Genomic DNA, 15,395 nt, shown 5'->3' with positions numbered 1-15,395 from the left:
GTATTTTTGGATGGCATTGGAGATAGTAGAAGTGATGTTGTTAACAATGTTCTGCCAGCTGTGGATAGGGTTTGAAGTAGTCTTGATTCTTTTTCATATATAATGATCATTTCCTTTTTGAAATTGTTCAACTTTTAAAGAGGACATCCTGCCAAGGAGAGTTCAGCAGGGTATTTCTTTTCATAGCTTTCCTTAATTGGGGGAGAAATGACTGGTCACGAGGACCCTGCAGCTATAAAGCCGCCCGTCAGGTGGTAAAGTGGAGTGAGACAAGGCATTTTGTCTGCCTGCTCTCCCTGTGAGGCCAGCAGCATTGTCTCCTGAAGGAGCTGCTTTCAATCAAGCCTCTCTGACATCTATTAGTGATGTCTGCCTGTTCTCCCTGTGAGGCCAGCAGCATTGTCTCCTGAAGGAGCTGCTTTCAATCAAGCCTCTCTGACATCTATTAGTGATGTCTGCCTGTTCTCCCTGTGAGGCCAGCAGCATTGTCTCCTGAAGGAGCTGCTTTAAATCAAGCCTCTCTGACATCTATTATTGATGTCTGCCTGTTCTCCCTGTGAGGCCAGCAGCATTGTCTCCTGAAGGAGCTGCTTTAAATCAAGCCTCTCTGACATCTATTAGTGATGTCTGCCTGTGTTTACTAATGTCTGCCGGTGGATGCTGTTTGTGTGTTGCAGCCGAGTGGAGCTGAAGAGACTATGTGAGATCTTCAGCAGGATGTTTGCAGATCCACACAGCAAGGTAGGTTCACCTGTGTTGTTTGAAAGTTTCATATCAATACATTGATACACTCACTCATAACTTTTACTTTTGACATTAAAAAACCCATTGCTTTGCAGTGATTTGTCTGAAAACTAATTGAGTGTTTTGTTGCATGGTCTGCTTTGGTGTGGATTTTAACAACAGAGAGTAAGTGTGTGTTTTTATTCTTTCAATATTCTACTGTACAGACACCTGTTGCCTGTGTTGTTACTTTTATAAAGGTGCTATGTTGTCAGGTGTTGATGGTAGCTTTGTGTGTGTGTGTGTGTGTGTGTGTGTGTGTGTGTGTGTGTGTGTGTGTGTGTGTGTGTGTGTGTGTGTGTGTGTGTGTCTGTGTCTGTGTCCCTCAGGTGTTTAGTATGTTTCTGGAGACTCTGTTGGACTTTATCTTGGTGCACAGAGAAGACCTGCAGGACTGGCTGTTCGTCCTGCTCACCCAGCTACTGAAGAAGATGGGAGCTGACCTGCTGGGGTCTGTCCAGGCCAAGGTCCAGAAGGCTCTGGACATCACCAGGTATGGACCTCTAAATCCCCCCTCCGATAACATCTCTAACCATTTTCTCACTATGCCGACCCAAACCACACTGTGCTTGCTTGGATTTTGTCTTTTTACACTCCTTTTCAACATTGTTCAAGCACTTGGGGGTTTCTCATGAAACCAGTTTTAAAATGTCTATAGCAAAATTAGTTACAAAACCATGATCAACTATCATTCTGAGTACTAAGATGTCTAGTTTTTGGGAAAGTATCTCATTTTAAATACATTTGACATTTTCGCCTGAATTTTGTACATTCTCACACCAAATTCAGATTCTCGGGTCATTTTATAAAAAACATCATTTAGAAAACCAAACTTGTTTGAATAAAACACAAAATACTGTATGTTGCTGTAGTTTGTCCATAAATCATAAAATGTTTATATTTACATTCAACTATAATACAGTTGAAGTCGGAAGTTTACATACACTTAGGTTGGAGTCATTAAAACTTTTTTTTCAACCACTCCACAAATTTCTTGTCAACAAACTATAGTTTTGGCAAGTCGGTTAGGACATCTACTTTGTGCATGACACAAGTCATTTTTCCAACAATTGTTTACAGACAGATTATTTCACTTATAATTCACTGTATCACAATTCCAGTGGGTCAGAAGTTTACATACACTAAGTTGACTGTGCCTTTAAACAGCTTGGAAAATTCCAGAAAATGATGTCATGGCCTTAGAAGCTTCTGATAGGCTAATTGACATAATTTGAGTCAATTTGAGGTGTACCTGTGGATGTATTTCAAGGCCTACCTTCAAACTTAGTGCCTCTTTGCTTGACATCATGGGAAAATCAAAAGAAATCAGCAATCAGCAATTTCCAAATGCCTGAAGGTACCACGTTCATCTGTACAAACAATAGTAGGCAAGTATAAACACCATGGGGACCACGCAGCCATCATACTGCTCAGGAAGGAGACGCGTTCTTTCTCCTAGAGATGAACGTACTTTGGTGCGAAAAGTGCAAATCAATCCCAGAACAACAGCAAAGGACCTTGTGAAGATGCTGGAAGAAACTGGTACAAAAGTATCTATATCCATGGTAAAACGAGTCCTATATTGACATAACCTGAAAGCCCGTTCAGCAAGGAAGAAGCCACTGCTCCAAAACCGCCATAAAAAAGCCAGACTACGGTTTGCAACTGCACATGGGGACAAAGATCGTACTTTTTGGAGAAATGTCCTCTGTTCTAACGAAACAAAAATAGAACTGTTTGGCCATAATGACCATCGTTATGTTTGGAGGAAAAAGGGGCAGGCTTGCATGCCGTAGAACACCATCCCAACCGTGAAGCACGGGGGTGGCAGCATCATGTTGTGGGGGTGCTTTGCTGCAGGAGAGACTGGTGCACTTCACAAAATAGATGGTATCATGAGGAAGGAAAATTATGTGGATATATTGAAGCAACATCTCAAGACTAGAGGTCGACTGATTATGATTTTTCAACGCCGATACCGATTATTGGAGGACCAAAAATAGCCGATACCAATTAATCAGCTGATTTATATATGTGTATTTGTAATGAAGACAATTACAACAATACTGAATGAACACTTTTATTTTAACTTCATATAATACATAAATAAAATCAATTTAGTCTCGAATAAATAATGAAACATGTTCAATTTGGTTTAAATAATGCAAAAACAGTGTTGGAGAAGAAAGTAAAAGTGCAATATGTGCCATGTAAAAAAGCTAACGTTTATGTTCCTTGCTCAGAACATGAGAACATATGAAAACTGATGGTTCCTTTTAACATGAGTCTTCAATATTCCCAGTTAAGAAGTTTTATGTTGTAGTTATTATAGGAATTATAGGACTATTTCTCTCTATACCATTTGTCTTTCATATACCTTTGACTAGTGGATGTTCTTATAGGCACTTTATTATTGCCAGCCTAATCTCGGGAGTTGATAGGCTTGAATTCATAAACTGCGCAATGCTTGAAGCACAGCGAAGAGCTGCTGGAAAACGCAGGAAAGTGCTGTTTGAATGAATGCTTACGAACCTGCTGCTGCCTACCACCGCTCCGTCAGACTGCTCTATCAAATATCAAATCATAGACTTAATTATAATACACTGCTCAAAAAAATAAAGGGAACACTAAAATAACACATCCTAGATCTGAATGAATGAAATAATCTTATTAAATACTTTTATCTTTACATAGTTGAATGTGCTGACAACAAAATCACACAAAAATAATCAATGGAAATCCAATTTATCAACCCATGGAGGTCTGGATTTGGAGTCACACTCAAAATTAAAGTGGAAAACCACACTACAGGCTGATCCAACTTTGATGTAATGTCCTTGAAACAAGTCAAAATGAGGCTCAGTAGTGTGTGTGGCCTCCACGTGCCTGTATGACCTCCCTACAACGCCTGGGCATGCTCCTGATGAGGTGGCGGATGGTCTCCTGAGGCATCTCCTCCCAGACCTGGACTAAAGCATCCGTCAACTCCTGGACAGTCTGTGGTGCAACGTGGCGTTGGTGGATGGAGCGAGACATGATGTCCCAGATGTGCTCAATTGGATTCAGGTCTGGGGAACGGGCGGGCCAGTTCATAGCATCAATGCCTTCCTCTTGCAGGAACTGCTGACACACTCCAGCCACATGAGGTCTAGCATTGTCTTGCATTAGGAGGAACCCAGGGCCAACCGCACCAGCATATGGTCTCACAAGGGGTCTGAGGATCTCATCTCGGTACCTAATGGCAGCTAGGCTACCTCTGGCGAGCACATGGAGGGCCGTGTGGCCCCCCAAAGAAATGCCACCCCACACCATGACTGACCCACCGCCAAACCGGTCATGCTGGAGGATGTTGCAGGCAGCAGAACGTTCTCCACGGCGTCTCCAGACTGTCACGTCTGTCACATGTGCTCAGTGTGAACCTGCTTTCATCTGTGAAGAGCACAGGGCGCCAGTGGCGAATTTGCCAATCTTGGTGTTCTCTGGCAAATGCCAAACGTCCTGCACGGTGTTGGGCTGTAAGCACAACCCCCACCTGTGGACGTCGGGCCCTCATACCACCCTCATGGAGTCTGTTTCTGACCGTTTGAGCAGACACATGCACATTTGTGGCCTGCTGGAGGTCATTTTGCAGGGCTCTGGCAGTGCTCCTCCTTGCACAAAGGCGGAGGTAGTGGTCCTGCTGCTGGGTTGTTGCCCTCCTAAGGCCTCCTCCACGTCTCCTGATGTACTGGCCTGTCTCCTGGTAGCGCCTCCATGCTCTGGACACTACGCTGACAGACACAGCAAACCTTCTTGCCACAGCTCGCATTGACGTGCCATCCTGGATGAGCTGCACTACCTGAGCCACTTGTGTGGGTTGTAGACTCCGTCTCATGCTACCACTAGAGTGAAAGCACCGCCAGCATTCAAAAGTGACCAAAACATCAGCCAGGAAGCATAGGAACTGAGAAGTGGTCTGTGGTTACCACCTGCAGAACCACTCCTTTATTGGGGGTGTCTTGTTAATTGCCTATAATTTCCACCTGTTGTCTATTCCATTTGCACAACAGCATGTGAAATTTATTGTCAATCAGTGTTGCTTCCTAAGTGGACAGTTTGATTTCACAGAAGTGTGATTGACTTGGAGTTACATTGTGTTGTTTAAGTGTTCCCTTTATTTTTTTGAGCAGTATATAATAACACACAGAAATAGCCTTAGGTCATTAATATGGTCAAATCCGGAAACTATAATTTTGAAAACAAAACGTTTATTCTTTCAGTGAAATCATTCCGTATTTTATCGAATGGGCAGCAACCCTAAGTTTAAATATTGCTGTTACATTGCACAACCTTCAATGTTATGTCATAATTATGTAAAATTCTGGCAAATTAATTGCGGTCTTTGTTCGGAAGAAATGGTCTTCACACAGTTCGCAACGAGCCAGGCAGCCCAAACTGCTGCATATTTATTTATTTGATTTATTTCACTTTTATTGAACCAGGTAGGCAAGTTGAGAACAAGTTCTCATTTACAATTGCGACCTGGCCAAGATAAAGCAAGCAGTTTGACACATACAACACAGAGTTACACATGGAGTAAAACAAACATACAGTCAATAATATTGTAGAAAAATAAGTCTATATACAAAGTGAGCAAATGAGGTGAGATAAGGGAGGTAAAGGCAAAAAAGGCCATGGTGGCGAAGTAAATACGATATAGCAAGTAAAACACTGGAATGGTAGATTTGCAGTGGAAGAAAGTGCAAAGTAGAAATAGAAATAATGGGGTGCAAAGGAGCAAAATAAATAAATAAATACAGTAGGGGAAGAGATAGTTGTTTGGGCTAAATTATAGATGGGCTATGTACAGGTGCAGTAATCTGTGAGCTGCTCTGACAGCTGGTGCTTAAAGCTAGTGAGGGAGATAAGTGTTTCCAGTTTTAGAGATTTTTATAGTTCGTTCCAATCATTGGCAGCAGAGAACTGGAAGGAGAGGCGGCCGAAGGAGGAATTGGCTTTGGGGGTGACCAGAGAGATATACCTGCTGGAGCGCGTGCTACAGGTGGGTGCTGCTATGGTGACCAGCGAGCTGAGATAAGGGGGAACTTTACCTAGCAGGGTCTTGTAGATGACCTGGAGCCAGTGGGATTGGCGATGAGTATGAAGCGAGGGCCAGCCAACGAGAGCGTACAGGTCGCAGTGGTGGGTAGTATATACCCTCACTCTGCTTGCACAGAACGCAAGAGAAGTGACACAATTTCCCTAGTTAAAATAAATTCATGTTAGCAGGCAATATTAACTAAATATACAGGTAAAACATTTTTTACTTGTGTATTGATTTTATTAAAGGCATTGATTTTTATGGTTAGGTACACATTGGTGCAACGACAGTGCTTTTTTCGCGAATGCACTTGTTAAATCATTACGCGTTTGGCAAAGTAAGCTGTGATTCGATGATAAATTAACAGGCACCGCATTGATTATATGCAACGCAGGACGCGCTAGATAAACTAGTAATATCATCAACCATGTGTAGTTAACTAGTGATTATGTTAAGATTGATTTGTTTTTTATAAGATAAGTTTAATGCTAGCTAGCAACTTACCTTGGCTCCTTGCTGCACTCGCGTAACAGGTGGTCAGCCTGCCACGCAGTCTCCTCGTGGAGTGCAATGTAATTGGCCATAATCGGCGTCCAAAAAAGCCGATTACCGATTGTTATGAAAACTTGAAAGCCGCCCTAATTAATCGGCCATTCCGATTAATCGGTCAACCTCTACTCAAGACATCAGTCAGGACGTTAAAGCTTGGTCGCAAATGGGTCTTCCAAATGGATAATGACCCCAAGCATACTTCCAAAGTTGTGGCAAAATGGCTTAAGTACAACAAAGTCAAGGTATTGGAGTGGCCATCACAAAGCCCTGACCTCCATCCCATAGAAAATGTGTGGGCAGAACTGAAAAAGCGTGTGCGAGCAAGAAGGCCTACAAACCTGACTCAGTTACACCAGCTCTGTCAGGAGGAATGGGCCAAAATTCACCCAATTTATTGTGGGAAGCTTGTGGAAGGCTACCTGAAACGTTTGACCCAAGTTAAACAATTTAAAGGCAATGCTACCAAATACTAATTGAGTGCATGTAAACTTCTGACCCGCTGGGAATGTGATGAAAGAAATAAAAGCTGAAATAAATCATTCTCTCTACTATTATTCTGACATTTCACATTCTTAAAATAAAGTGGTGATCCTAACTGACCTAAGTCAGGGAATTTTACCTAGGATTAAATGACAGGAATTGTGAAATACTGATTTTTAAATGTGTTTGGCTAAGGTGTATGTAAACTTCCGACTTCAACTCTATGTATTACGTATAAACATAGTGTCTGGACATATCTCATTACCCAACACTTTTTCAAGTTCCTGTAAATACTCCCAAGTTTTATTCACCCATGATGCATCACCTAGAGGAGTAGTACTTAGAAGAGCACAAATTAAGTAAAATAATTCACTTATATGCCTTCAAAATTAGGTTCTTATTCTCAAACAACCCCTTTACCCCACTTGGCCTTCTCATTATGGAAACGGCTGAAGAGTTTTAATTGGGAAAAAGTCAGATTTAATTGTTACATTTTTTGTATAATTTAATTTGAAATATTTTTATTTTCAGTGTTATGTTTAACTCACACATTTTCATTAGGTGAGCAATGTAAAAAAAATATATATATATTTGAAATATTGATTTGTTTATTACTTTTTGGACTTCGAAAACTGTTACGTAATAATCATTTGGTGAAAATGTTGGTAAAATCGATAATATCTGATCAAAAAACATAATTATGAAATAGAGAAGTATAGATCCTAATTTTTGTGATTCAAGAGGACATTTTGTAAATGGACAGTTTGATAAGAATGACCCAACTATGGCCACCTCAGTAGAGTTTGATTTGACCCTGCTCAGTGTGTGAAAACACCTTTTGAGAGTCATTTCATACACTAACTGTTAGTGTTTTCTGTTTTTGTTCTCCTTAGGGAGTCTTTTCCGTTTGATCACCAGTTCAACATCCTGATGAGGTTCATTGTTGACCAGACACAGACACCCAACCTCAAGGTACAGTTTGCATAGAATGTCACCTAGCTAGATGATTCTCTGTTTGTTTTAGGGATTGGTTCAGGCTCTAAGAGTTTATGATTTCAAATACCAGTAGACACAGTGCCATGGTGATATTGTCAAACATTTTAATAGTAAACTTACTAAATGCCTGTATGAATCATGTAGCTTAACACTTTGTTTGAATCATGTAGATTAACAGTCTGTGTGAATCATGTAGCTAAATACTGTGTGAATCTTGAAGCTAAACCATGTGTGTATCACGCAGGTGAAGGTGGCCATTCTGAAGTACATAGAATCACTGGCAAGACAGATGGATCCTACAGACTTTGTCAACTCCAGTGAAACCCGACTGGCTGTATCTCGCATCATTACCTGGACCACAGAGCCTAAGAGCTCCGACGTCAGGAAGGTACATTGCCTATAGAAAGTCTACAACCACTTGAACTTTTTTCACATGTTGTTGTGTAACAAAGTGGGATTGAACTAGATTTAATTGTAATTTTTTGTCATTGATCTACACAAAACACTCCATAATGTCAAAGTGAAGAAAAAAAATCTACATATTTTATAAATTAATTCAAATTAAATAGCTAAAATATAGTTGTTGCATAGGTATTCACCCACTTTGTCTAGGCAAGGCTAAGTTATTCAGAAGTGAACTTTGGCTTAACAAGTCACATAATAAGTTATATGGACTCACTTTGTGTGAAATAATAGGGGTTGACATGATTTTTTAATGACCACCTCTTCCTTTGTCCCCCATACAACATCTATAAGGTCCCTCAGTCAAGTATTGAATTTCAAGCACAAGGGAGCTTTTTGTAAGACTCATACAGAAGGGCATTGTTTGGTAGATGGGTAACAATAACAAATTAGACATTGAATTATCTCGTAAAGCATGGTCAAGTTAATAATTATGATGTGGATGCAGTATTAAACCACCCAGACACATGGGTGGTTTAATACAGTCGTCCTCCTGAACTGAGCTGCAGGACAGGAAGGAAACTTGCTTAGGGATGTCACCATGAGGCCATTGGTGATTTTAAACAGCTACAGAGTTCAATGACTGTGATGGGATAAAATGGAGTATAGATCAACAACATTATAGTGACGCCACAATAATGACCTAAATGACAGAGGGAAAGGAATAATTACAAATAAACAGAATGAAACATGTTAATGTATGAAACAACATTAACATGTTTTGTAATATTTTCATTGTGTTTATTTATAATTATTATTTTCTCTCTGTCATTTAGGTCATTATTGTGGCGTCACAGTAAAGCAATACACTGTTTGGCCTAAATGCAAAGCCTTATGTTTGGGGCAAATCCAGCACATCACTGAAAAACGGCCTCCATCATGTTATGGGTATGCTTGACATCGGCAAGGACTAGGGAGTTTTTTTTAGGATAAAAATAAACAGAATAGAGCTTAGCACAGACAAAAGCCCAGAGGAAAACCTGGTTCAGTTTGCTTTCCACCAGACACTGGGAGAGGAATTCACCTTTCATCAGGAGAATAACCAAAAACACAAAGCCAAATCTACAATGGAGTTGCTTACCAAGAAGACCGTGAATGTTTTGATTTAAATCTACTTGGAAGTCTATGGCAAGACTTGAAAATGGCTGTCTAGCCATGCTTCCCAACACCTTGGCAGAGCTTGAAGAATTTTGAAAAGAGTAATGGGCAAATATTGCACAATACAGGTGTGCAAAGCTCTTATGAGACTTACCCAAGAAGACTCACAGCTTTAATCGCTGCCAAAGGTGTTTCTAACATTTATTGACTCGGGGGGGTTGAATACTTATCTAATTAAGGTATATTAGTGTTTTATTTTTCATTAATCCAAAAATTATATAACCTTTTCACTTTGACAGTACAGAGTGTTTTGTATAGATCGTTGACAGAAAATGACAGTTAAATGCATTTTAATCCCACTTTGCAACACAATAAAATGTGAAGAAATCCAAAGGGGCTGTAGACTCTATAGGCACTGTATGTCTCAGTGGAAAGTAGGACCTACTAGTTATGGCGTAGTCCCGAGGGTCTGCTCAATCAGTACCATCTGAATAACATGCTCTCTAGGCACAAAACAATGATATTACTGCAATGCTAATAGTACAGCAGCTAGATTACTTCCTCAGCTTTACTTTTTTTAGGATTGGTTCGCTTTGATTAAGTCTGTCGTTATCAATTGTTGTTAAATCTTGGCAAAACTCAGAAACCCTCCTTTAGTAGAAATGCATTCAATAGTTTTTAAATGTTATCCATATTAAAATCTAGTTATGTAGCTATCGATACACAGGGTTTTATGTAATTTGAATTACTACAGATTTTATGTTTGTATTTGTTTATGTTCTTAACTGTGTTGGCAATGAAGCCATGTTCCACCAGAAATGACCTTGTGATAAGACTCTGCTATCTCTCTGTTCTGTGGCAGGACATGTGTTCACTCTTGGGTTGTTTGTTTTTCCACCACTGCTAGTTCCAATTTAAGTCCTCAACTAGTTTTTAACACAGAACGTACCTTACACTGTAGGGTATTAAAAACAGGTAGACTAAAAATAATCTTTAAAGGAATGGGAAATTATTATTATTTTCCTGCTTTTAATTGTTTTATAATAGAAACAAACTTTATATACCCCACTTGCATCCCACAGGAGGACCCTGTTAACAGCTATAACCTTGTCTATGTTTATAGTAGTGTAATACTATAAACATCTGCTTTCCTTTGTCAAAACTACAATACCCATAATTATACCTCCCTGCCACTGTGCCCCAGACCCTTCATAACTGGGTGGTGGAGGAGCTATCAGGCAGGTCCAGTACTGCAGCCTTACTGTCCCAGCAGGCCGGGGAGGGGCAACTGGAAGAGAGGTGTAAGCAGGTAGTGCCTCATCAACCAATCACTGTCCACCGCCAAGCACGCACCGCCTGCCGAGCTGTACCGACACCTAGCTACCTCAAAGAGTGTGAAATGATCTCAAGTGTGGCCTTGCCTTTTTTACCTCACCTTCACGCTCTAGCCCTTTCTACTGCTCGCTTTAACCTACAGTAGCTGTGCCTTGCGAATTTGATTCTGGATAAATGGGCAGGTTTGAAAGTAAAACTGCTGTTGTTGGCCAACAGAACACTACTACAACACAACAAAGAATTTATGTCATTAGGTCTCAGGAGTATGTGAATGGATTGTTGCTTTGTTTGTTCGAAGTTCTACCGACCGATATCAGCGCTGAATAACGATGTGAAAACTTGAATGCTATTTTCCCTTTTTAGTTCTGTGTGCCTAACACATTGTCTGTTTTGAATCACATTAACAGCCTCTACATATGCATGCTCACATGGTCGTTTCTAGTAGAAAGATTGACTTTAACGTTTAAGATTTGTATTTATTAAGGCAATGTCTCAGTGCTTGTTATAAGCAATGTCTAACCTGCTAGAACTAGGTACTTCTGAATTTAATATTTGGTTTTTAAAGCATGATGTCACTCACCACAAACGTATATTACAGCAGAAGTTGCAAAAATGTGTTTGATAATGTGATCAACTGTGATTTAGATTTTTGAACTGTTTCTCTGTAATGTTTTATTCAGTATATAACACTATAGACACAGCAGTTTCAAGGTGTACATCCAAGTCTCTCCACTGGTATGGTTAGTTAGTTAGTTCCTAGAGGAGCAAAGAGCTTCCCTGTAAGAATACATAATCCACAATGGACTCTATGTCCCTGTTCCCCCTGTCTGTCCCCATGTAGCCCCTAACCCACTATTGACTATGTCCCTGTTGTCCCTGTCTGTCCCCATGTAGCCCCTAACCCACTATTGACTATGTCCCTGTTGTCCCTGTCTGTCCCCATGTAGCCCCTAACCCACTATTGACTATGTCCCTGTTCCCCCTGTCTGTCCCCATGTAGCCCCTAACCCACTATGGACTATGTCCCTGTTCCCCCTGTCTGTTCCCATGTAGCCCCTAACCCACTATGGACTATATGTCCCTGTTCCCATGTAGCCCCTAACCCACTATTGACTATGTCCCTGTTCCCCCTGTCTGTCCCCATGTAGCCCCTAACCCACTATTGACTATGTCCCTGTTCCCCCTGTCTGTCCCCATGTAGCCCCTAACCCACTATGGACTATGTCCCTGTTCCCCCTGTCTGTCCCCCATGTAGCCCCTAACCCACTATGGACTATGTCCCTGTTGTCCCTGTCTGTCCCCATGTAGCCCCTAACCCACTATGGACTATGTCCCTGTTCCCCCTGTCTGTTCCCATGTAGCCCCTAACCCACTATTGACTATGTCCCTGTTCCCCCTGTCTGTCCCCATGTAGCCCCTAACCCACTATTGACTATGTCCCTGTTCCCCCTGTCTGTCCCCATGTAGCCCCTAACCCACTATTGACTATGTCCCTGTTCCCCCTGTCTGTTCCCATGTAGCCCCTAACCCACTATGGACTATGTCCCTGTTGTCCCTGTCTGTCCCCATGTAGCCCCTAACCCACTATTGACTATGTCCCTGTTCCCCCTGTCTGTCCCCATGTAGCCCCTAACCCACTATGGACTATGTCCCTGTTCCCCCTGTCTGTCCCCCATGTAGCCCCTAACCCACTATGGACTATGTCCCTGTTGTCCCTGTCTGTCCCCATGTAGCCCCTAACCCACTATTGACTATGTCCCTGTTCCCCCTGTCTGTCCCCATGTAGCCCCTAACCCACTATTGACTATGTCCCTGTTCCCCCTGTCTGTCCCCATGTAGCCCCTAACCCACTATTGACTATGTCCCTGTTGTCCCTGTCTGTCCCCATGTAGCCCCTAACCCACTATGGACTATGTCCCTGTTCCCCCTATCTGTCCCCATGTAGCCCCTAACCCACTATGGACTATATGTCCCTGTTCCCATGTAGCCCCTAACCCACTATGGACTATATGTCCCTGTTCCCCCTGTCTGTCCCCATGTAGCCCCTAACCCACTATTGACTATGTCCCTGTTGTCCCTGTCTGTCCCCATGTAGCCCCTAACCCACTATTGACTATGTCCCTGTTGTCCCTGTCTGTTCTCATGTAGCCCCTAACCCACTATTGACTATGTCCCTGTTCCCCCTGTCTGTCCCCATGTAGCCCCTAACCCACTATTGACTATGTCCCTGTTCCCCCTATCTGTCCCCATGTAGCCCCTCACCCACTATGGACTATGTCCCTGTTCCCCCTGTCTGTCCCCATGTAGCCCCTCACCCACTATGGACTATATGTCCCTGTTCCCCCTGTCTGTCCCCATGTAGCCCCTCACCCACTATGGACTATATGTCCCTGTTCCCCCTGTCTGTCCCCATGTAGCCCCTAACCCACTATGGACTATGTCCCTGTTCTCCCTGTCTGTCCCCATGTAGCCCCTAACCCACTATGGACTATGTCCCTGTTCCCCCTGTCTGTCCCCCATGTAGCCCCTAACCCACTATTGACTATGTCCCTGTCTGTCCCTGTCTGTCCCCATGTAGCCCCTAACCCACTATTGACTATGTCCCTGTTCCCCCTGTCTGTTCCCATGTAGCCCCTAACCCACTATTGACTGCTGTATGTCCCTGTCTGTCCCCATGTAGCCCCTAACCCACTATTGACTATGTCCCTGTTGTCCCTGTCTGTTCTCATGTAGCCCCTAACCCACTATTGACTATGTCCCTGTTCCCCCTATCTGTCCCCATGTAGCCCCTAACCCACTATTGACTATGTCCCTGTTCCCCCTGTCTGTCCCCATGTAGCCCCTAACCCACTATTGACTATGTCCCTGTTCCCCCTATCTGTTCCCCAGGCAGTCCATAACCCACTATTGACTACTGTATGTCCCTCTGCCCCCCAGGCGGCCCAGGTTGTGCTGATCTCTCTGTTTGAGCTGAACACCCCAGAGTTCACCATGCTGCTGGGAGCCTTGCCCAAGACCTTCCAGGACGGGGCCACCAAGCTGCTCCAGAACCACCTGAAGAACTCCAGCAATACCAGCAGCGTGGTAAATGAATACAACCAGGGATAAAAGGGAGGGGGATCTGTTTACGCTAGCAGCCTTATCAATTTTGGTGAGGTGATTAGTAATATTTTATTTTTGGTGTATATTTACCATTTATAAACCTGTTTGTCTCTTTCTTTCTCAGAGTTCTCCCAGCAACACTATTGGGCGGACCCCAAGCCGGCACCCCCCAAGCCGGACCAGCCCTCTCACTTCCCCGACCAACTGCTCCCATGGGGGGCTATCTCCCAGGTATGTACCTCCCCTCTCTGACCTCCATCCACGGGTGCCAGTGTCCGTTTGTCTCCTAATGCATGGCTAAACCACAGAGCGCTGCTTGACTGACTGAGGGCTTGTTCTCCTTCACCATGCATTCTAATACTCTACTCATATTAACGCATGCAGACCTCTAACCTCAACTCAGATTATAGTTTCTTTTTCTCTTCCCTCCTCTCTCTCTCTGCTGCACTTCTCCCTTCTTCTTTCTCTATTTTTCCTTCCTTCTTTCTCTCTCTCCTCTGTGTGTGTGGCCCCTTGTGTTGTTGCCCCCACCCTGCCCCGTTCTCTCCTTCTCCGCCCGTTCGTCCGTCTTTTCCTCGTGGCCGTGCTGTTGCCACAGTCGGTTGTGGGGTGGGTGTTGGAGTGGCGATGGGCTACCTAAGCACCCCCCTCCCCCTCATCCTCCTCCGCCTCACTCCACCCCCGCAGGCCCCGCCCTCAGGGTCCTCCGCAGAGCGTACTCTCCCAGGTAACACACCTAGGGGCGGAGCCTCAGTTCCCCTAGGAGGGGCAGGACAGGAAGTGACACGTCGTGCTTCTGTTGTCCTCCCAATATTTCCTCGACCAATAGGGATTGGGAATCTTTTCCGAACATTTTTTTTTTTCTCTTTTTGCACTATGGTGTCAATGTTCTCTGGGGATGTATCAGTCCCTCATAACTAATCCCTTACAAGTGACAAGTTGGGTAGTTAGAACATCACACACCATCACCCATGGTCAGAGCTTTGCCCAGAACACATCTTTACCTATCTGTGTGAAGGTCATCTACTTAGCTTGCAGAAGCAATAACCTCTTGTATGGTGTCAGACTGAAACGGCAAGTGTCCTTATAAGTGTATTCATGTGTGTGTGTGCGGCTTTACTGTTTGTTTGTCTGCAGTCCTGAGGGACACTGTATATAAAGCCTCTCTTCCTGTTCTGTCTCCTTAGTATGTTGGAGTATGACACAGAGAACATGAACTCTGATGAGATCTACAGCTCCCTGCGAGGGGTCACAGAGGCCATCCAGAGCTTCAGCTACCGCAGCCAGGAGGACCTCAACGAGTTGAGAGGGAAGAGGGACGATGCTGTGAGTCCCAACCTCTACATAGGAAGTGTCCTCTCTCCTCGCTCCTTATCAAAACGCATAGGAGGATACATCCGAAGTCCCACCCCTTTCACCTTCTCCTCTAATGAATTTTGAGTAAGAGGCGAAGAGAGAGGACATGAGGACAAACAAATTGGGAAAGAGCCCAGGGCCCGTATCCACA

General features: G+C 43.4%; 1 protein-coding gene across 14 annotated transcripts in view; it reads left to right on the top strand.

Annotated features, from left to right (window-relative positions):
- Positions 1-15,395, top strand: part of LOC106582358 (CLIP-associating protein 1-B) — a 146,951-nt gene that overhangs the window by 120,672 nt on the left and 10,884 nt on the right. For 7 of the 14 annotated variants that reach the window (XM_082967170.1, XM_014165393.3, XM_082967172.1 and 4 more), the window contains 9 exons: positions 678-741; positions 1,113-1,276; positions 7,789-7,867; positions 8,136-8,279; positions 10,656-10,760; positions 13,724-13,870; positions 14,013-14,119; positions 14,487-14,615; positions 15,076-15,214. In XM_082967170.1, the coding sequence (XP_082823296.1) occupies positions 678-741; positions 1,113-1,276; positions 7,789-7,867; positions 8,136-8,279; positions 10,656-10,760; positions 13,724-13,870; positions 14,013-14,119; positions 14,487-14,615; positions 15,076-15,214 (1,078 nt within the window). The remainder of the gene's footprint in view (positions 1-677; positions 742-1,112; positions 1,277-7,788; positions 7,868-8,135; positions 8,280-10,655; positions 10,761-13,723; positions 13,871-14,012; positions 14,120-14,486; positions 14,616-15,075; positions 15,215-15,395) is intronic. The other 7 variants (XM_082967176.1, XM_045704765.2, XM_045704762.2 and 4 more) reach the window with 3 other exon arrangements.

The sequence above is a fragment of the Salmo salar genome, chromosome 21, assembly GCF_965601325.2.
Source record: "Salmo salar chromosome 21, fSalSal1, whole genome shotgun sequence".
NCBI lineage: Eukaryota > Metazoa > Chordata > Actinopteri > Salmoniformes > Salmonidae > Salmo > Salmo salar.
Note: the sequence above shows the minus strand (reverse complement) of the source record. Positions and strands in the feature narration are given on the sequence as shown.